The 24,057-nt window shown below is 40.6% G+C and overlaps 1 protein-coding gene across 1 annotated transcript; it reads right to left on the bottom strand.

Moving 5' to 3' along the window:
* Positions 1-211: 211 nt before the first annotated feature.
* On the bottom strand, positions 212-21,109 carry E2F6 (E2F transcription factor 6). Its single transcript, XM_069494254.1, has 7 exons — positions 20,757-21,109; positions 12,674-12,728; positions 9,589-9,805; positions 7,923-8,078; positions 6,218-6,332; positions 3,566-3,710; positions 212-2,346 (listed from the first exon to the last, which is right to left on the bottom strand). Exons 1-7 carry the CDS (start codon positions 20,862-20,864, stop codon positions 2,300-2,302), a joined length of 843 nt encoding a protein of 280 aa, XP_069350355.1. The 5' UTR covers positions 20,865-21,109; the 3' UTR covers positions 212-2,299.
* Between the last annotated feature and the right edge of the window lie 2,948 nt (positions 21,110-24,057).

Genomic DNA, 24,057 nt, shown 5'->3' with positions numbered 1-24,057 from the left:
GGACCACTCCGGTTTCTGAAGGAAAGCAGCACACGTGAACGTCAGCAGTGGTGTACGTATGGAGAGATGGGAGAGTGAGGTGCGATGCAGTGAGGAAGAGCTCAGAGATGAGCGCATGGGACGCTTATTCTAGTGCTTTTAAAAAGAAGAGACCAAACACCAGAAGATGGAGTGACTTGAGAGATACTTCATTTATATAACACATCTACAATTTACAAAGGATTTTGCTTATATGATCTCATTTTATCTTCAGAACAATCTGTAAAGTAGAACATCTGTCACATTTCACAAGGAACTGCTGCTCAGAAATGATGCTATCACCTTTGGCAAAGCCTTTTTGTTGGTTTTTGGGACACTACCTTCTTTAGCTTTTCCTTATTCCTTTTCAGGAAAGGCTTTTTCTTCTGTGTGTCCCCTTAAATACAGATGCTCTTGGGCCTCTCTTCTCCTGCTATTCTCTCATTAGATGACCTCACCTATTCTCAGGGTTTAAAGCATCACATATAAACTGACAACTGCCAAATCTACTACAGAGTTCAGATCTTTCTTTTGAACACCTGACCTACAAATGCATAGTTACCTATCTAAATTTCTTGCATCAAGCGTGTCCAAAATGTAATTGATTTTTACCCTACACTTGCTGTTTCTCCTGTATTCTCTATTTTGTCACACCATTATCACTAACCAGTCCAATGATGATAAACAGTGCCCCCTGTGGCTTTTCTTTGGCTAATTTCAAATAACTTTTTGTATAAAACAGAGGGAGGAAGGGAAAGCCTTGAGGCTAACCATTCAGAGAGGACCACTGTCGGCAGTCCCCGGGCACAGAGAAATAAACCAGCAGGGACTGCGGCGGAGGAGCAGCTGCTCCACAGAAGGACGGGGCTGGCGACGGCCACTGGAGCTCAGAGGTATGTGAATGCTAAACACTCAGCAGTAGTTTTTAATACTTTGATTTCGGATTCCTAGTTTAAATCCTTCTATACATGATCTGAATTTTAAGTTGCTTCAACTCTTTCTTTAAAAGCAAAGAAGTTTAAAATATGAATTCAAGTGGTACAAGAATCTTGTATGATAGACAAGGCAGGTATTATTAGTCTAATTTTACAATTCACTCACCCACTCACAGATTTGTTAAAACATTTATTAAGCACTTTTTCTGGGCCAGGCACGGTGCAAGGCGCTGGGATATAACAATGATTACGACAAGGTCCCTCAAGGAGCTCACAGTCTAATGGTAAACTACAGAGTAAACTGAGGCACAGAGTGGTAAATGACTTACCCAATGAGGTAGAAATAGCTAGGTACGTGGAAATGTGGACTAGAGCTGGAGAGAGGGCGGGGTACAACTTCTGTTAAGTAAAACCCCTCTGATTAAAGAGCAAGGCTGCGTACAGAAACATTACAAAAATCTGCTTGCAAAAACCTTAAAATAGTTCCCAATTTTCGCCATGATTGAATTCATGTCTCACAATGAATTACACTATTATCTGACGGCATTTCTATACTTGCCCCTGGAGCCTTGGGGCATACCACCAATCTGCTGAGACATACAACTCCGCAGACAGCTTGAAATCAAGATGCATCTAATACCAATTTCGGCATTGGGAACCATATTAAAATACTTTAGCTCCATGAACGTAAATGTATAGCACATTTATGATACTTCTACATGTAGAAGTTTGGAAAAACTCTCCTCTAACCCTCATCCAGAGGATTCTAATAAGTTATAGATACCAAGGAAATTAGAGAATTTGTCTGTTACTTTCCATATATACATTATTTTGGCTGTACAAGGGTGAAAAGTGTCACTTAGACATATTTCATAAGTACTCTAAACATTATACAGGTATATATACAAAGACATCACATTTAGATTCGTGTGTACACTTATCCAATGTACAACAGCTAACTGCAAACATGACCAGTGTAAGGCAATTTCTTTTGTGATAAACAATACAATCCTTGAAGGAAAGGGCAGCGTCCACGAAGAACATCCATCTCAGGCCTGACCATCTGTTTTCATAACACTCTTTGTGATGAAGTTATTTCAGGTGTCAGGGTGTCTATCTCGCTAACAAAAAGCAGTGAATAATTATAAAAAGTTGTTTTCAAATGTGGAAACCATAATTATCTAAGTAGTGAACTACTCAAAGGTACTATCGGCCTTAATGCTGCCACTAACGGAGGAGAGCACTGCAGGGACGAGTTATTGCTCTGAGAATCAGACTGACGCATCAGCCATCCACCCATGTAGGATGTTCCTCACAAAACTCAATACATGAATTCTTAAATGCTATCAGTTGCTCACTTCAAGCAATTCTTCACTTTGCTGAGGATTTTCTTCTAAAAAAGAACACATGAGAGAGAAATTCTCCTAAGTGAAGGATTGAAAGGCAGACAGGTAACAGAACATACAATCTAACCACTTAAAAAAAAAATTGAAGATCCCTAGTCAAGCTCATGTTAATAATATAAGGCTAATTTTTTCAGTCTCACAAGAATAAACAGGAACTCAAACTTGTACCTAAAAGCCCCTGTTAGAGAATATAGAAAGTCATCCCTTATTAGGGCTTTATTGGTTTCCTTTGGAGATGTCATGATTCCCTGATTATTCAATATCTTTGTGTCCTTGTGTCGTTATCTGTGCATGTGAGGAGACAGCCTCCACTTCTGGCCTTTCCAAGCGTTCGTTGGCAGGGATAGAGCGTCCCTATTCAGACTAGCCTGGGATTTTGGAAGGACCAGCTGGTGACCACCCCAGGCAGGCAGAGCTTTCTGCGAGTTCTCTAGCTGGCTGGGCCATTGCCTTTGCTCTGATGTCGGTGGGGCTGCTGGCTGGGCTCTGCTGTCCTGTGAGATCACTGCCTGGGCTCCGCTGTGCGGTGAGAAAACTGCCTGGGCTTCACCGTCCAGTGAGACTACAGCCTGGGCTCCGCTGTCTGGTGGAATTGTTGGCCGGGTACCACAATGGCTTCTGCTCAGGCTGGTCACAGGATGTATTCCCTGGCCACACAATTACACTATTTGGCATCTGCAGCTGAACAAAGCTGCAGGCTGGGATCCAAGGCTAGATGGTGCTACTGCTCTGGCCAGGCGGACCGGAGGCTACGCTCCTTAGAAATGCAAAATTGAGGATCCCGCTCAGTCCTGCAGGAGCCGTAGGGTGGGCTCTTGGCTGAGCTGAATGGCTGTCTGACTCCTGGATCAAGTAGGTCTGGCACCTTTCCTTCTCCAAGATGTGCAGCGCTGGAAGTCTCCTGATGGGCCAGGTCACTGGGGAGGCTTTTGGGGAGTGGAGCTGCTGTTTTACCGAAAGCCTCCCTATTCAGAACCTACCGCCAGTGGTACCGCCATGGGACCAGACAGAACTCTAACTATAGAGTTTGTAGAAATATCTAAACTCCAGTAAGAATTACCTTGTAATTCTTGTTTTTTTCCATATGTGTTTGTGGATAAGAAGAGTAAAATTATCTTAAGGCCATAATACACATTCATAAAATTATATACACTTAAAATATCATTAGAACCTCAAATTTCCTAATCACAAAGTTGGTATGTTTACCTTCCGCAGGGCGTTCTGGACGTCTGCTCTCAGATGACGAGGTGACACCTTCAGACCTTTTGTGACCCGTGTGACCCTGCTCCACTTCACACAGGTAGACGTCAATAGGTCCTTTGGTGCTCCTTATGTGCACTGTGATAGAATCCTAGCAAAGGACACATGAATCATCAAGATGAATGAAGAACTCATCAAGCACAGTTTTTCACTCACTAGAACTGCAAAAATTTCAAAAAACCTTTCTGAAAATTAAATTCTGGTAGTTTCCTTTCTAGCATACATTTGAGGAAAGCATCTTCTTAGCTGTAGTCACATTGACCCACTGGACAATTCACACAGTTAAGACAGCTGCACGATCCTGTGGTGACGGTGCCACAGCCACCAAGTGAACACCTCCGCACTCCAGAGCCTGTTTTCCTACTCAAGAAGTCGACCCCTTGAAGGAGGCTATACTTGAGAGTCGAAAATCAGTGTTTTGATACCAAAGAACTCTATAATACCCTGTAGTTTCATAGGATAAGGGTGTGTTTGGATTTCTAGCCCAATGAAGAGGTATCGAGATAACTGGAAGGGCCGTTCGTTTGTCCAGGTGAAAGAACTAAGAGGAAAAGATCAAGTCAAAATATACCTTATGTAATTTAAAACATTAAAAAAATGAGAATCATAACAAAGGACTATTATTAACTCATTGTGATTTTCACATCCTTTGGCTTCAGATTTGTTTACTAAGGATTTAATTAAAATACTTTTTCCATAAGGAATCAGGAAATTGAGTGCTTCTACTGAGAATTAAGCTAAATCTTTAATGAATAGTTACAGTTATGGTTCCTTTGTTTTGTTAACAGGGAGCTGGTTCAAATGTAACATAAACTCTACTCTCTCCCCTTTTACGTGGTTAGACCTGGGCTGGACACCACAGACACCACTGCTCCCTCCTGCTCCACATCTCACTGTACTCTTACAACAGAGTTCAGTGAGATGCGGCCTCTCAGAGGGTCTCAGAACCTCATCTGTCATCCTTGCTATGGCTTCCTGGTTGCACACAGGTGGGCTAGAGAACATCTGTGCTCAGCTTCTAGAGTGCCAGGTCAGGTCAGGTCTGAATAGTAAACCTTGTGCAACTTGATAGATATTTGGAAACAACAAAAGAAACCAGTATGTTGCCCTGAACTGGCAGGCAGCTGAGGACTTCACATCCCACTAAATCAGGGATTAGCAAACATCTTCTGTAAGGGGTAAGACAGTAAGTATTTTTGGTTTTGCAGGCCATACCATCCTGTCACAGCCTCTTAAACTCTGCTATTATAGTGTGGGAGCAGTCAGAGACACTATCTAAACAAACGGGCACGTGGTTGTGTCCAAATACAATTATTTACAAAAATAAGGAGCAGGGTAGATTTGACCCAAAGGCCAGTTTGCCAACTGTCACGCCAGGTCCACGGCTCTCTCCCCAGCACACACACATATCTATTGCTGAGAATGGCTGGCCAACAGGGCCCTTGTGCACAGACTTTAAATGGGACTCGAAGAGAAGCCCTGAGCATGATTAAAGGCTTAGCAAGATTTAACAATTATAGTCTGATGCAGCTGATAGCATAGGAAAAAACCCAAAAACCCATCAGTCACTGCAGAATGGATTATCATGCCCCATAGTAAACATGTGTTGAAGGACTAGCGGCTACTTATTAAAAAAAAAAAAAAAAAAAAATCTGTGAAACAACTCATATTTAATATAAATGTTACTTGGACACTTAGAACGTACCTAACTCCAAATAAAACTAGGAAACATCACCAAGAGATCACAGTTTGAGTGTGACAGAGATGAAAGAAAGCTGTTCCTAACTGACACACTGTCAAGTGACATGGGGCCTCACTTGGACAGAAATCTGCTGGGGATAAGAGGAAAGGTGGATGGCGGGGAAGCTCTTCACTTGGAGGGGGCAAATCCCCAGAGCGATGAAGAGGACCTCACTATGAGCACTGATGGGTCTACCAGGCTGTCAGACTCGATGATTTGTCCCAAGAATGGCCACATTCCTTGGTTCTGACTCCATCCTTATCAAGCAACCTTCTGATGACAATTATCTTTCAATACAAACTTTCCTGCAAGGGAAAGAATGTGCTAAGCAGCTAGCAGGTGTTAAGAATATTTTCATTCACACAGAAATTTTACTTTTCATTTTAAATTTATAATGTAGTGTTCTAGTTAATTCATTAGTCTTTTATGAGTTTGTTAGTAAAGTTAATTCCCCAGAGCCTTGGCTGAGATCAGATCTTACTTTTGCAACTTCAAAACAGGCCAATTCTTGGTGATTCCTCTTAGAAACATTACAGTATATTGGTTAAAAACAAACTTTGAGGCCAAACTACCAGGCTTTGAATTCTGGTTCTCTCACTTACTGTGTGATTTTGAGAAAGTTAACTCATCTTTCTGTGCTCTGGGTTCCTCATCTTTAAGATGATGATAATGATGTCTACTTGATTTGTTGTGTCACTCAAAATATGTTATAATGTGCAAAGTGCCTTGAATAGTATCAGATACACAGCTAACATGTACATAACAGCTATTAAGTTACTGTGACTGCAATGGAGCACAGCCTCAGCAATCGGCCCACCTCCCTCTTCAAATCTCTTTTAAAATGCAGGACTACCTACCTCTCTGGGAGCAGGAACATCCAGTCTGGTTTCTTCTGGAGCCTTAACTGCAATAACAATCTGTTCATGGAAGGCTTGAATGCTGTGAATATCTTGATATGTTACATATGCTAGTGTAAAAATCAGTCAAGGATCTCTAAGCAGAGTGCTATTTATTACGGAGAAAATTTATCTCTTATAACTCATTAATGAAAGCATAATGTTAGAATATCTTTAGTTTTTATGGAATACAAATTCAGAAGCAGTAAATTATTTCACTGGTAAGTTGTATTATTTCATATAAAATTCTTAAGATTATATTATGTAAAGTATTTTAAGATAACTCAGTTTAATTCTTTTTTAAAAAATATAAATAGATTTAGGGAGCTGTGTTTGTTTTTGTTTTTTTAACATGGCTGAACTGCACAGTGCAAAAGTCTAGGTTTTTACCATATTCATCATCTGAATAGCATACACTATAACTAAGGGAATTTTTCATCCCACAACCCCCTCCCAAGCTCCCCATTCTGAGTCTCCAAGGTCCACTGAGTCACTCTCTATGAACACGCATATTCACTGCTTAGCTCCCACTTGTAAGTGAGAACATGTGGTATTTGGTTCCTTGTTCCTGGGTTACTTCACTTAGAATAATGGCCAAGGATTCCTTTAAACTGTACTATTGGGATTATTATGGCAATTTCTGGGGAAAAATATTAATAAAGTCCAAGTTGCTAACACAAACAAGACTCATGAAGGAATTCAAATTCCTACCCTATTCCCTATTCATTGCTAGATCATACTATAACTTTGGGAAAAAATATTCAGCGTTTTTGATAAGAATCCCCTAAATTGACAGATGGCAAAAAAAAAAAAAAAATCTATAAAAAGTAGAAACTTAAGAGAATAAGTTTCTCAGGACTATCATGTATGACAGATTTCCCTCATCCAAAATTATTTTCCATCTTACCACCTGAATGTAGTCATCTTCATTATGTTGCCTCAAATTTTACCAATTAAGTGATTGGGTTTCTCCAGCATTCTCTCGATTTTACTAAACCAAGTTTTTGATTGGCTATAGCAATGTGTTTTTTTTTTTTTTTTTTTTTTTTTTAACAACTATATTGTGGGAATAGGATTCTTGACTGCTGTAGAGAGTTTAAGTAAATTTGAAGTATGGAATAGCTCAGAATCAGTGACTCCCTCACAAAGGGTGCTCCAGGGAAGGTCAGTAACAAACATAAAGTCCTCTCTCAGGTCCCAGACACATTAAGCTTCGGAGCAGTATCGACGTTCAACAACACTGGGCTTTTGTGGACTCAAATGGCAGGTTAAGTACCACTTTACTCTGTTTCGGAAATAAACCTCAGTTTATAAATTAGGGAAAACATGAATTTCACAAAAGCCAACAAATATTTTACTATCTTCATAGTATTCGGACTACAAGAATAAAAACAAACACTCTACTATTTTAATTTTAAGTGGCAGCATCAACCTTGGTTTCTTACTGTGCTTCTGAGGCCATCATGCAGAATTTAAATACCACAAAAAGAAGCTAAAGTCAATGATGTACTATTTGTGTGTTTGAGACTATATTACTAACTTTTACTTTATCTTTTAAAGATCTATTTTACATCTTAAATATATAAATCAAATCCCCAAGCTGACTCCACTAAAGTAATTTGCTTTGGATGCAAAAATTTTAAAAAGGTATAGACTTAAAGGATATCTTTCATTTTCTTTGTCGTCTGTTAACTCAAACAGCTGCTGAGCACAATCCTTAATTAGATCGTCCAACGCATCTTCCATTGCTGATAAGTCAGAAAGTTCCTCCTGTAGCTTCTTTTGTTGGGGTACTGCTCCAAAATTGCTAAGATCAGACCCTCTTTAAAAGAAAAAAAAAATCACCATCAATAACATGTAGGAGATTACAGAGTAATTTCAAGTTAGGTCATCAGAACTTCAAATGTTTACATTTGGTATTTTCCAAAATGACAGACAAAAACTAGGGACTTTGACTTAACTTCTGCCCTATCTTTATTCTAAACAGCCATTATTCCTCTTGTACATAAATTATTTTTTGTTCCCATTTATAGTTTCTCATCTTACAAGGGAACTTTTTCAAAAAATATATTACAACCCTATGGAAATGAATAACCATAGACACAGGCCAATGAAGTAAAAAGAGCACTGATCTAAGAGTCAATAATACCCAGCCCTACTGCTTACGGCACAACTTTTGACAAGTTATGATCTTTTAGTACCTTAGTTTCTACACATGAAAAATAAGAAGTGTTGGCAAGATGACAGTTCCTCTGCTAAAATTTTATAAGTCTGTATTTTCCCCTACTGTGTATATTCCACCTGAATATAATGATTATTTTCATTATTGTAAAAAGATGTATTTTCTGTAGTTATCAGTGTCTACTCCAATATGATATGACTAGGCAACAACTTATATTCACTTTTTTCCTTCAATCTTTATGGAAAATAGAGGAAAAATTGTTACTTTTATCTTTTATCCTTCGCTTGCTAGTTTTCAAATCTGATTCTAATTAGTGATTCAGAATGCAATCTGATATGAACCCCTAAAGTGTTTTTCAATGTCATTTAGTAAAAATGTTCAAAATAAAATTCAATCTGTATTTCTGTACTATTGAAAAAATAACTTCCCTTATGAATCCATTTCCTCTAATAACTAAGTTAATTACTTAGCGTCATTTTATGATCTTTTTTGGCAGATTTTTCATTTGCCTGCAAAGTCTCTATACACTTACATACTGGACCTGTTTCTTCTTGATCCAAAATACTTGCCTATTCTAGGTATAATAGCTTTTTTCTTCCAGGCATGTGCACGCACATACCTTTCACTACATCAGTATCTTGGTCCTCTTTCCGTGGGATGCTTCCTAATCACATCAAGTCTTTAGCAATTAATTGCCTTTCAGACATTAAGTCTAATTTTTTTTTTTTTTCCAAATATTCAGGGCAGTATGTTTCAAAGTATGATCCATAGTCCACCTGCATCATAACCACTTAGGCTACCTATTGAGAATGTAGATTCCTGCCTTCCCCCAGAACTACTGAATTATAACTCCTAAAGCAGGAGGCTCTAGGTGTTCACTACACTCCAGTGTGAAAACCACTGTTTTATAACTTTCACAGATTTCCCCTGATATCAATAATGAATTGGAACTGAGGAAGTATTTTTTTTTTAAATTATGTTTTTTGTGGGATAATGTAAGAAAATTTATAGGATCCTTTTCTAATAAGAAGTCATATCTTACTTTGTTTAATATTGTCAAAACACTGTTATTATCTAGTTTGTTTTAAGCATGGAACTGTCACTTGATGAGAAGAAAAAAAAGGCCATCAAAAGTTTGAAACCAACTCACATCCACCGAATATGGTTCTTAGATTTTTTTTCAACGAGGTCGATTCCATCTAAGACATTGGTGATATCATATACTCTTCGTTTTCGCACTCCCAGTTTTGTTGCAACCTTGTTTAAGTCAAGAATACCCCCAGGAGCAGATCTGACAAGATCCATAAATTTTCTAGTTAAATAAACCAGTGATACATCAAAACGAGGTCTCTTCACTTTTAGAGCTTCTGGGAAACAAAATAAACACATTTGTAAAATTTTAAATAACATTTCTCAACTCATTTAAAAAATCATTTATTTTCTCTTGATCAAATAGCATAGACAGCTGCAGAAATTTCTAAACACTGACTGAATCATGGCTGATTTCTATCAAATAAGTTTCTCAAAATGGATAAGAAATTTATTTGCCTATCCTAGGTCTAAACAAAAGCTTTAGACTTAAAGGAGTATTTGAAATACGCAACCAGTTTCTAATGAACATGTGAATTTTTAGAAGTCTACTGCATCTTATCAGACAAAGTAGTAAATTTACCTTTGTATCCATAACACTCTCAGGAATAGAATTAGAAATAATTTTTAAAATTACATTCTCATTTGGTCTTCAAGTTAAGGAATTCTTTATAAAACAAAGGTAGAGGTTGGGCTTTTTTTTTTTTTTTTTAATGTTTCTATCCATGTCAAAGTATTAATATAACCCTGTCTGATAAAGTTTTTAAAAGAGCCCAAACTATCTTTTATTAGGAAAATTATGATACATCTCAAGGAAAAGTGGTTTATCTATTTTTAAAAATATTCATTACCCTATATTAACAGATAGGCAAATGAAGGAAAAAAAAAATCTCTTAAGTCCCTCACCTAGTACAATGATTTTGGGTTTTCATAAACACACCCTGACAATACACACACGTGTCAATATGTACATATAGTTTTTAAAAACAAAAATAGGAACTTACCATTTTGTAACATGCTCTTAACTCAATATTGTAAACATCATGACATGTCAACAAATGTATTTCAACATTATTTTTAATGGCTACATATTTAACTGCATGGAATATTTGTTAAAGTTATCTCAATATTGGAAATTCAGACTGTCTACAACTTTAATATTTTGCATAATATTTCAATGAACCTACTTGTTGCTAAATTATTGTATGTACCCTTAACTATTTCCTTTAGATAAATTCCAAGATGTGAAGTTGCTGAGTAAAAGGATATTTTTAAGGAATTTTGATATGTACTGCAAAACTGCTATTGAGGTTATGGGATCTATCAATTTTACACAGTATATAAGGGCTTAATCTCATCCACTTGCCAGAACTAAATATTATCATCCTTTTCATCTTTTCTAATTTGATACTAAGAAAAAGTTCTCATGGCTTGGTCTGCAGAGGAAATAATTTCTAAAATAACTCAGTTGTCATCCTGGTGTAGAATATATGATTTCCCTTTTTCTCTACTTCCATGGCATACCACAATCAGTATGTCTCAAAAGAAATGTCCATCCCACCTTCAGTCAGAAATGCCCTTACTCAGAACCTTCACAATGTCACATTCAATTTAAAGACCACTGGTGGCTACTCCAGGAACAAAAGTACATATTTCATAATATAAATATCTTCTCTGTGGAGCCCATTTCTACACTTAAAATTAAACAGGAGTAAATTAGGAATTTAAAAGTATTTTTAATTGGAAGTAGAAGAAAGTCACTATTCTACAACAAAACTTAGAAGAGTACAAATGAGGAATTCTAATTTTAGAAAGCATATATTTCATTATACTAATTACTAACAAGGCCTGGTCTTATAAGCTCAGGATAAGTACATTCCTGTGATGTTAGTTATTTTATAAAGAACAAATATAACTGAACACCTACAACATGACAGTTGCTGAGGGGACATAAATAAGATTAAAAAGGCCTTCAAGCTAAAGGAATTCCATAGTCTAATGAGGAACTGCATTACATAATAAATCCTGAATAAGTGCTAGAGCACTTGGTATAGTGATACCATGAAATAAAACCTTTGCTGGAGCTGGGGCTGGGAGGGCCTCCTAACGCGAGCAGGCTGGGCATGGCGCACGGAATGCTGACGGCAGGTGCTGGCCCACTGCCACACAGGGTGAGGGCTGAAGTAAGGGAGAGGAAACAACACATAGAAAACAAAGCAGCATCTGAGAACCCAGTGCATTCAGGGAATCCACAGGTAGTGTGTAGGTAGCTTTAGCAATGGATAAGGGCAGCAGAGTGCTGAAGATGAGGCTGCAACATTAAGCAAGAAACGACCTTCAGGACCTTCAAGGGCCTTGTCTTTCTGTTTCATCTATCCATTCTCTACCACCTTGTTTCTTTTAAGGATATGAGGTGGCTTCTAAATTTAGTACAAATAAATAAAATCAACTATATGAGGAGTCAGGGTTTTCTCTGCAGGTAATAGAGCACCACTGAAGAATTTAAGGTGAATGACAACATTAACCCCATTTCTGTACTAGAAAACTCACACTGGCATACAAGCTCAGTAAATGTTAGGTATCAGTTATAAATTGGTAGTATGGGATGGATGAAAGAACACTTCAAAGCCAAAGCTGACCAAACTTGGTGACCATCTATGGGTCAGAGTATAGCAGGAGCTGAGGAAAAACTAAGGGTTAATATTTATAAGATTTATATTTAGGCATCTATGCACGATCTATCCACTGAGATTAGGACCAAATTAGGAAGAAATTACGGACGGGGCAATCTATCATAAAGACTTCCAGAAGGATAGGGAACTAGAGCAAGTGATCCATCTCCTTTAACAGATACCCTAAACATTAACCTAAGGTAGTTGCCAAGAAGGAAAGAGTAAATTTCTCTCACAGGAGGAATTTTGGAAAAATAACCTTAAATACAGACTGTTCTATGAAAAATAAGATGGCATTTGTACACCTTATTCAACCCACAACTCCAGGAGTTTTTACTCAAATTCCAAACTCTACATTTCAGTGTACAAATAATATATTTTATTTCAGTTTCTCCTCAACTCATATACATTCAAAATAAATCATTTTAATCATATTAAGTTCAAACTACAAAACTTATTCAGGAATCAACTTACTTCTCATGGACACATATTGTACATTATCTTCTAAATTAATCCTTATTTTTGATGGCTGAAAAAAAAGATGTAAAAATTTAACTTAGTAATTTTAAAACAACAATGCAAATGAATAGCATTTTACTCTATAATGTAAAGGGAAGGGTTTTTTTTCACCCCAAAGTAATAATCTGGGTGTGAGAAAAGTAGTCCTTCCAAACTATATCTACATCAACTGTAATCGCATCTGACAATGTCCATAGATTTAAATTTCTCAGATTGCATGGACGTGCATAATTATGGAAGTAGTAAAGAGAAGGAAGGGTGGGAGTATGAATATGAGAATTTATTACTGAATAGACATTAACTTGGTGACTGCATCAGGTGCTGAGGATAAAAAGGAATGCAAAGATCATTAAGACACTGTCCCTGACTCTGGAAAGCTCAGTAGAGGTGGAACATCTATCTAAACTAACAAATGCTCACCCTTTGCTATTTAAGTATAAGTGGTTCCAAAAAATTTGCTCATAAACTTTTGTAGGCAGGCATGCCTTCCCATTGCAATTAATGTAAAAACAGCAGCACTTCTAATAATGGGAAAGAATGCATGCTGTGGATAACTAGAAACTTCTGTATTAGATAAATTAAAAAGTCTTTTAAATTACTGAAACAACCAGGAGGTTAGTAGCAGCTCCGTTATTAATGCTCAACCATTTTACCAGCTATTTGGAAGCTATAGTGACATTTATGACACATTCAGAAACATTTCTTGCAAATAATAAAATAAAATGAAACCTTAAGATGAAACTGTGCAAACAGAAACTCCTATTAATCTCAATGCTTGGAACAAGGTGTAATGATGTCACATACCTCCAGAAAAGCTGGGAACAGGTTCAGCTCTTGTCTAAGTGAAAAAACTGACCCATAAAGCAAAACTAGGGTGAGTGAATTCCACAGGTGCTCTAAGGAGAGAATCAACAGAAGTACTATGGATGCACCCAGGCAGGAAAATCACAGAAGGATTCACAGGGAAGGCGGCCCCAGCTGAGCCTTGACAAGTCAAATTTTGCCTGAATAATAAACCATAGGGAGGGAAGAAAAAGACTACTGGTGCAGAAAATGAAACAAACTAGGGTGTGAAGACATAAATTGCGTGGCATGTTTTTGAGAACCTACCTATGCGGCCAGTGTGAGAATGACTTGATTTTGAAGCTGGAAGGGCACGCTAGCACCACATAAAATCATGCTAAGGAGTTTGTGCTTTATGTCATAACTAGTGGAGAATTACCAAAGGTTTCTGAACAAGACACAATCAAGTTCACGGTTTAGAAATTAAAGTATGGCAGCAATATGGCAAAGGACTGGGAAATTGGGAAGCCTTAAGGCAGGGTGTGCAGTTAAGAAGCTCTTTGCTTATAACTGTTAACAAATCGTTGGCACAATGATTTTCTTATCATCTGATGATAGCATCTGTTAGCAAGTTAACTTGATACGAAATAATTCCATTGAGATAGAATCCCACTACAAAATTAGTTTGGTTGTTAGAACTGAAAGGAACATGTAGACGTGCTGCAGTGCGCAACACTGGAGACGGGAATGCCTGCCTTGGGGGCAGGGACTATGTCTGGCTAGCTCTCTTGAACAGCCTTGACAACAGTGACTTGCAAACATGGTATCCAACAGCAAAACTCTGAAGCAGTCCTATTAAAGTCAGACATTTGACAAGTATGACCAACTGTCATTGCTATTTTTACATTTAAGCTCTCTGCTAATTTAGTATGAGACAGGGGCTAGCTATTGGAGCAAGATTCTTGAATGAAAAAAATCCATCCTCATCACATTGATCTGGAACACACACTAACAAATATCCTAAATTGTCAGAGATAAGCTCAGAGGTGACTTGCCGCAGCGGCTTCTGTTGTCAATTTAGAGCAACAGGGCCAAGCCCCCAAACACAGTCCTTACTGGCTGCCTCACTATCTGCTAGCCACATAGTCTGAACGGGCATCTTTTCTGCTCTAGACCTCCCTCCCCCTTGTCTCCTCGTCTAGACAGTTATTCACAAGTTGGTACTGGGATAACACTTCAGTTAGGCATAATACTGGAGAAAAAATTGCTTTCTTTTTCCCACTCTGCTATAAATGCAGTTCTATTACATACTGGTTATACTGATATACATGGGAAAACATTCATTTTTTTCCCCTTTGAATATGAAAACACTATCTCTTTATCTTGGAGAAATCACAAAAGTACCTTTGCCCCTGAGGGGCAGACATCATTTTATATATACCTCCTGTTTGCATCTTAGCTACAAAGTGGAGAAGGCAGCAACCTTCAAACTGAAAACCACTAAGGATGATCTCAGTGCCCTGACAGGGCACACAGCTCTCTGGGAACCAGCAGCTCCTGATGGGCAAGCAGGCACATTTCTTCAAGTTCAAAGCTATTTCACTGCTGCTCCAAATCCCACATCTAAAGACCTCTACACTTTTAAATCTGAGAGAAGTTTTGAAGAGCTTTTTCAAAAGTGGAAGAAGAAAAATAAAAGGTGAAATTTAGGGACTAAAATTCTAAGCACTGCCTCAAAACTGGTTGAAAGTTTCCCTATACAGATGCCTCTTTGTACCAATTCCATTTTGGGGAGCAATATTCCTTGAAGAGCTCTTTGGAAACACACCTTTCTCAGGGCGATTGCATTCTTCTCATCCATTCAAATGTTTCTTACTTTTCAATGTGCAGACTAAGTTCTACCTCCAGCCAACCCTCTGTTCTCCCTTCTCAAAAATTCCAGAGAGCTTTTAAGCCATTTATTCAGGCAAAAAACAATCACCAAGATACATAACTAAACTTTGCACAGCAACACACAGCTTACTGAGTAGTTCCAATAATTAGCCAATTAAAAAATACTGAGATAGATACTCAAATCACCACTTTACAGGCAGGAAAACAATCATACATTCAAACATTTACAAAGCACCTACTTCATTTATTCAATAACTATTTACTGAATCTTTCTGTGAGAGGCACAATGCACTGGGATATAAAATGAAATGGGCAGTCGCTGCACTTAGAGACCTAAGAGGCGCCCACTGTAGAGAGAAAGATGCTTTGGGGGCACAAAGCGGGTGCCTAACCCAGTCCTGAGAGGTTAGGGAGGCTCTTCAGACAAAAGACATACAAATCTAGACTGGAAACACCATCCGAAGGAAACACGCATTTTTTTTTTTTTTTTAAATCAAACAACAAAAAAAGAGAGCTTGTTTTGGAAGGGGGAGTGTGGGTAGGTAGGGTGTTCAACCTAGACAGAAAACAGCAAATTCAATGACCTGGAGGGGTATGAAAAAATATGGAAACATGGAATATTTAGCAATGATAATGCAGTTCAGGAAAGGCAAACCCAGGAGCCAGATTGTGAAGAAGTTTCTACTCTATCCTGACAGCACTAGGAAACCATGACAGAGTCTTTCTGCCAAGTGACATAATTAGAAATACACTTTAAAAGATCATTATTATGTGTGAACATATGGGAAGTGAAGGGCAAGACTGGAAGCAGGAAAACTGCTTAGGAAGGCATTGCAACAGTCTGAAAGGCAGATGATGGTCAGAAGTGACAGGTACTGGTGATTAATAATTAGATTGGGAGGCTGGAAAGGGTCAGTTTGGAAAAGGGAGAATGCAAGAATGATGCCTAGGACACTGGCTTGGGCAATACAGTGGGTGTGGTACCATTTATTAAGACAAGACACGGCAAAGTTGTTGCCTGCTTAGGCAAGAAGATAATTCTGATGGTTAACGTCAGGGGCCAACTTGACTGGATTAAGGAATACCTAGAAACCTGGTAACGCTTTAGTTTTGGGTGTGCCTGTGAGGGTATAGTTTCCAGAGATCAGCAGCAAGTCTGAGTGGACGACAGTGTGGGCAGACACCACCCCAATGCGCTGGGGCCTGGAGAGAATGAAAACAGAAAAAGGCAAATATGTCCAGCCATCTGCGGGAGCTGGGACTATCAGTGCTCTCCAGTCCTTGGATAACAACTGCAGGCTCCCAGGCCTTTGGACTTACACCAGCCGACCTCCAGGTTCTCAGGCCTTTAGCCTTGGACTGAGAGTTACACCACCAGCTTCCCTGGTTCTGAGGCCTCTAGACTTGGACTATCAACATCCCAGGGTCTCCAGCTTGCAGTTGGCCCAGCATAGGACTTCTCAGCTTCCGTAACCATGAGCCAATTCTTCTAGTAAGTCCCCTCTCATATATCTATACATAGTCTTGTGTTGCTTAATGATGGGGATACGTTCTAAGAAATGCGTCATTAGGTGATTTTATGTTTGTGCAAACATCATTGCACTTACACAAACCCAGATGGTATAGTCTACTACATAACTAGGCTATCTGGTATGCTACGGCCTACTGCTCCTAAACTATAAACCTGTACAGCATGTTACTGTACTGAATACTGAAGGCAACCATAATACAATGGTTAGTATTTGTGACAGAAATATTTCATCTCCACTGTAATCTTAAGGGACCACCATTGTATATGTGGGCTATCACTGAATGAAATGTCATTATGTGGCACATGACTGCATTTATATATCATATTGGTTCTCTCTGGAGAACCCTAATACAAGTTTTGGTACCAGAAGTGGGATGTAGTGCACCTCCTCCTGGGTCCTGCTGGACTTGAGTCTAGTTATAGGTCTAGAAGAAAAGAGGGGTTGTGGGTGGGTCCTCAGGAGCCCACCACTGTCTTGCTAGGCAACTGTCTCGGGAGACCCATGCCATTTCCTCGGGCAACGCAGAGTTCAATTCCCTCCTGCAGGTGGAAAGGCTGACAACACTGTGGGTAGGAATGCTCCTGCCCCTAGGGGTGGGGAGGTCACTTCTGGCAAACAAGACTCATGAGAATTTAGGAGCTCAATGTGCCCAGACTCATCAGGGTCTTCCCAAAAGTCCCCATCCCAACTTGCAGGATCCCATTCTTCCCCAATCAGCGCCCTTACTTTAACAGTAGGTACTCTGCAAGACTAAAGAGTTCAACTTTCATTGTAATTCAGCCGGTCCCAGGACGAGTCCTCGCGTTTGATTTCTGCAATTTCAGCCCTGTAGCTACAGAAGATTCTGACCCAGGGCACACTTAGAAACTCTTAGGTCATTTGTATGGAGCTGGACCCAAGAAATGGAATCCCTGAGCTCATTCTTTTCTTTCATCACTTTGTTCAGTGACACTAGAAGGAACCAACCAATGTCATTATATTCCTTGGTTTTCCACAAATGTTCAAAAGCACCATGTATGGAGTTACTAAATTCCCTGTCTCTTATAAGCAGTAAATTGGGAGCATCAAACACATTTATTTTGTGTATCTCTATAAATAAACAGTTCACACCATGGACTATCAACGCTCTCTGTACTATTAGAAGTAGAGTCCTTAGCATTTTTAGGTCTAATCAGATTAGAAAGCCAATTCCAGAAACTCAAAACCAATTAAGGAAACTCATCCTTAAAATTCTGTTCCTCTAGAACTACTCCTGGTACCAAAATCTGTATCAGTATTGGTCTGTTTCTCTGGAGAACCCTGACTAATATAGAAATAAATTCAATTTTGGATATACAGTAGACCCCCCAACAGTACTGACCCCTATATACATTATGATTTTTCCTATACACACAAACCTATGATAAAGTTTAGTTTATGAATTAGGCACAATATGAGATTAATAACAAAATAGATTATACTATGATAAAAGTTATGTGAACGTGGTCTCTCTCTCTCAATATATCTTAGCAACCTCAGAATATGACTTTTTTCTTAGTGAAAACTTTCACTTTTTCACTTAAAACACTTTATGGCTTCTCTCTGGCATATCTGAATTGCCAGCATCAGTACTCTTGTGCTTTGGGGCCACTATTAGGTAGTTACTTGAACATTAGTACTGTGATACTGCGACAAGTTGCTCTGAGAACCAAGATGGCTAGTAAGTGACTAACAGACGGTAGCATCTACAGCATGGATACACAGGACAAAGGCATGATTCACATGCCAGGTGGGATGGGACAGGACAGCTTGAGAGTTCATCACACTAATAGAAAGGCAAGCAATTTAAAACTAATGAATGAATGAATTATTTTTGAAATTTTCCATTTAATATTTTTAAACCATAATTGACTACAAGTAACTGAAACCAATAAAAGCAAAACCTGGGATGAGAGGGGACTACTGTATGAGTTTGAAATCTAAGTAGGAATGTCTAGTAGACAAGCTGAAAAGCCCTAACCTGGATTTACAGATTTAGGAGTTATTACTAACATGATAACTGAAACAACCAGAGTAGGCAAATAACTAAGACTTCAAGGGATGTGTGTATCTTCTGACACACTAAATGCAAAGTTAAGTGGTTCTTCTATAGTAAGAATTTAGAGTTTTTATCAAATTCTCAAAAGACCACCAATACAGACGGTACCAATATACAGTTGACCCTCAAACACAGGCTCAAACTGCACAGATTCATTAATGTGCTGATTTTCTTCTGCCTCTGTAAACAGAGACAGCAAGACCAACCCTATTTAACATGAAGATGAGGAGGATGAAGACCTTTATGATGATCCACGTTCATTTAATGACTAGTAAGATATTTTCTCTTCCTTATGATTTTCTTAATAACATTTTCTTTTCTCTAGCTTACTTTAAGAATACAGAATATAATACATAAAACATATAAAATATACATTAATCAACTGTTCACATTATCAGTCACGTTTCCAGTCAACAGCAGGCTATTTGTAAATTTGGGGGAGTCAAAAAGTTAAGGTGGATTTTGGCTTTGGGGGGTTGGCATTCCTAAACCCATGTTGTTCAAGGGTCAAATGCAGACGGTAACACAAGTCCTGGAAGTGGCAAATGAACTCTCGTATGAAGAATGTGTAGAGAAGGTAGGCAAGAACCCTGAGTAACTCAACACGTGAGGAATGGGGAGAGGAAGAGGATGACATACAGAAGCCAAATAAGCAAATGGAGCTTATGTGGTGTCAAAGCAACTCAATGGAGAGAGCTTCCAACAAGAGTGGCTGATTGTGTCAAAACTACAACAGTTGCTGGAATTGACAAGATTGTCAGTGACCTTGGTTAGAACAGTCTTACAAGTGTGCTTAGGCCAGAGGTCCCCAGCAGTGGGTTGGGTGGTAATGACAGACAATCAACTGGACACAAACAACTTTTTCAAGAAGTTTGGCTGTGAGGGGAAGAGATACAGTAGATGGAAGGGGATAAAGACACGTTATCTTTTAAGGTGTGGTTGGATTTAGGATGCAATTTAAATAGTCAAGAATTTATCACCTGGAGTCAGACATTCTTAGGTTAAACCTAGGTTTCTCCACTTAGTATCTAACCATGGGCAAGCCACATAACATCTCCAAGTCTGTTTGGGTAACCGTAAAACAAGGATAATAATCTTTTAAGACTGCGGCAAGGGCTTAAATGAGATAACGCTCATAAAAAATTTGGCAGGAGGATTTGGCATAATGACTCGCGTAAATGTTTAGTTACTACCAGTTATGGGAAGAAAGCGGCAGAGAAGTCGAAATTATTGGGGGAAATGGAAAGGATGGATTCATCAAGAGCCCTGAGAACCACGGGGAATACAGCAACTAGTTTATAACAAGAGTAGAGGAAATTGGCCTTTTACAGTAGGGGAGCCAAATCTCCCACCTATTTTCTCCATCAAACAAGACGAGAGATAATGGGGAGGTGCAGCGTGGGAAATGTGAGGGGTGGACGAGGTTTTAAACGGCTGCAGATAGGCAAAAAACTGGAGAGGTGGGAAAAAGAAGAATAAGTGATAAGTTGCAGAGATACACCTAGGGTCCTGCTGAGGGAGGATAATACAGACTTTCTAACGCAAAGTTGAACAATATTCTCTCACAGTGCTCTGCAGCCCCAAGGGAAAACCCAAGAAGGCTGGGAAGGCGGGAGAATGTGGTTGGCAGCACGTGAGGGGCAGTGCCTGGCCCGGGGACAGCGGCAACCGAGAAGACGGGTCATTCGGCTCGGTGGCAGCGCCGGGAGGAGGGGGCGGGACACGGGAGACCCCGCCCCAGCCCGGCACTTACCAGCAGGCTCTCCACGTTGATGGGGTCCCGGCACCGGCGACGCACCGTCTCCTCCGCCGGGTCCACGAGAAGGCTGGGCAACTTTCTCGCCGGCCGCTGCTGACTCATGCTGCCCGGCCCGGCGGCCCGCGCCCCTCGCACCCCGCGAGCTCTCCCGCCTTCTCCCGCCCGGCACGAGCGCCGCCCCCAACACGCCGATTTCCGCGGGCCCAGCAGGAAGCGGGCCCGCGGCCTGCTCGGAGGCGCGGCCCTGCTAGGCCGTCCCGCCCGCCGGCACGCGCACCGCGGCCCCACGAGCCCGAGCGCTCCCAACGCGGACGGGCTGGGAACACAGCGACCCGAAACTCTCAGGACGCCAGGCCCGCCATCTTCCCGCATGCGCAGTGCGCCGCGCCCGTGCGCATGCCCGCCGCCGCGAGCGCGCCCACGCACGGAGCCGCTTCCCGGCGGCCGGCGCCCGGGAAACCCGAACCGCGGAATCCACGGAGAGGATGGGGAGGGAAAAGGAAGAGGTGGAGCGGGATTGGGATTGCGGAGGAAAGGAGCGGGGGCCAGAGAAAGAGGGAGCCGGGAGGGAAAATGCAGTGGCCGCCTGGAAGGTCCTGACGCTGATAACCGAGAATTCTCAGTTTACCTGAACGCGCGGAAGTGTTCATTCTTGACCTTCCTCCGCCCGTCTCTCGCTTGTCAGTGTCGACGCTTAGTAAATGTTGGTGACAAACCATTGGGGAATTGTTTACTTCTATGCTCCTTTCTTTCTCTCCTGTCCTCCTTTGGTGAATGAGTTATTGATTACCTGTGGTGTCAGGTATTGCGATGGGCACAAGAGATGTTCCTTTGAATATGGCACAGACTCAATCTCAAATTTTGGTGGAGGACACAGATAAATAAACAGAGTATTTTAAGCTGGAGCCAGAAGGTGTGTTTTCAAATCCTGGCTCCCTCTCCTTATAAGTTAGAAGACCTCAAGCCAATTATTATTTTTGTTTTGAGACAGAGTCTCGCTCTGTTGCTTGGGCTAGAGTGCTGTGGGGTCAGCCTAGCTCACAGCAACCTCAAACTCCTGGGCTCAAGCGATCCTCCTGCCTCAGCCTCCCCAGTAGCTGGGACTACAGACATGTGCCACCATGCCCAGCTAAGTTTTTATATATTTTTAGTTGTCTAGCTAATTTCTTTCTATTTTTAGTAGAGACGGGGTGGTGCTCCTGCTGGTCTCGAACTCCTGACCTCCAGCGATCCTCCGGCCTCGGCCTCCCAGAGTGCTAGGATTACAGGTGTGAGGCACAGCCCCCGGCCCTGAAGCCAATTACTTAACCTCTTTGTGCTTCCGTTTCCTCGTCTGCAAAATGGGAATAATGACAGTTCTTGACTCATAAGGTTGTTGGGAGGATTGGATGAATTAATGAATACAGTAGTTAGAACAGGGACTAGCACATGTTTGAAATAAGAAGGCCATGTGGTAAGTACGGGCTTGAAGGGAAGGAACTGGTCAGACCAGGGGCTTCTACCCAGCCTGAGGGGGGCAGGGAAGGCTTCCTGAGGAAGTTGCCTCCACACTGAACTATAAACTTCTTGAGGTCAGGGGTCTTCACTAATCTTTGTATCTCTAACATGTGGCACAATACCTGGCAAATTATAAGTGCTCAGTAAATGTTTGCTAAATGAACAACTTGAAATAAAAAATGACCTAGAGGAGGTCTTTAGAAGATTTCATTTTGTTGCAGAATGAAGAATTTCTCAGAGCGGTTAGAAACGGCTGTTTTTAGGACATTTATTCAGCATCTTCTATATATCTGGCATTCTGCACACCTTTGCTCATGTAAATCTCATATCAAAACTGAAGGATAGGTATTTTTCTGCCCAGTTTACAGATCAGGAAAATGAAGATCAGCAAGATCACAAACAGAACCCAGGGTCCTAGGCAGGCGATGGTAGAGGCAGGATTTGACTCCACAGCTGACTAATTTCATATTCAGGGCCTTTAGAAGATTCTTGAAAGGTGACTAGGTTCTCCATGGCCAAAGATGGGGCCAGGTGAGTGAAGGTGGGGTGTGAATCAGGATGGGCGTGGCAGGCAGTCCAGGCTAAAGAAAGAGCATGACCACAGATCTGGGGAAAGTCAGGGCAATAGCACAAGACTCAGACACTCACTACACCTGTTGTGTGGCTTTACCCTGAGACTTAACATTTGCATGTTTTTTGAGCATCTATCACGTGCCTGGCAGTAGGGTAGGTGCTGAGGGGAGAATTGAATCTGACGGGGTCTTACCTTGTGTTCCAGGGGCTCCCAGCCTGGTGAGGACGTGTAACCAGAAAGCATAAGTATGAAATTAGAATATGTCTAACGCACTATGACAGCAGACAGGAGGAAGAAAAAAGTAATAACTGAATTTAGTGTAAACTACAGATGCTTTTTCAGATATCTCCCTGTGAGATAGATATTTCGGGAATACTTTAGAGGTGGGGGTACAGAGGCTCAGAGAGGTTAAGTGACTTGGCTCAAGGCCATGTAGGGACTCAAAGATAGGACTTGGGCCACCAAATCCTTTGCTTTGTCCAACATAATCTTACGTTGGTACACAGATGCAGTTCCCAGCACAGAAATTCTAGCATTTCCTTTTCCAGTCCTGCTTTTGTGTGTGCTTCCTGGGGCAAAATGGTCCTGAGGACAGACTGGAGTGTGGGCTTTGGGATTTACAAGTAGGGCTGAAATATAAGCCCAGTGCACAGGTGTGCCAGAGCAGGCTGAAAGACCTTGTCTGTCAGAGGATATTAATATTTTTACCTCCCTTCTACTTTAACATGTGCCCTCTAGAGGTCTGCGAGGAAATGGCCATATCCAATAGGACTTTCTCTGATGATGGAAATGTTCTGGCCACCATGAGCCCTTGAGCACTTGAAATATGGCTAGTGTGTCTGAGGAAATGAATTTTAATTTAATTTTTAATTTAAATATCCCCATAGCTAGTGGCTACCATACTGAATAGCACAGGTGAGGAAACTAAAACTGTAGGTATCATTCAGTACAGTTGCTATGGTCTGAATGTTTGTGGCTCCCCCCCAAATTCTTATGTTGAAACCTAATCCCCAATGTGATGGTATTTGGAGGTTGGTCTTTTGGGAGGTGATCAGTCATGAAGGAAGAGCCCTCAGGAGTGAGCTTAGTGCCCTATAAAAGAGACCCCAGAGAGATCTCTTGCTCAGGAGTGAGCTTAGTGCCCTATAAAAGAGACCCCAGAGAGATCTCTTGCTCCTTCCACTGTGTGAGTCTGTAGCTAGAAGGTGAACCTGGTTCTGTGAA

Source organism: Eulemur rufifrons, chromosome 19 (genome assembly GCF_041146395.1).
Source record: "Eulemur rufifrons isolate Redbay chromosome 19, OSU_ERuf_1, whole genome shotgun sequence".
Lineage (NCBI taxonomy): Eukaryota > Metazoa > Chordata > Mammalia > Primates > Lemuridae > Eulemur > Eulemur rufifrons.
Note: the sequence above shows the minus strand (reverse complement) of the source record. Positions and strands in the feature narration are given on the sequence as shown.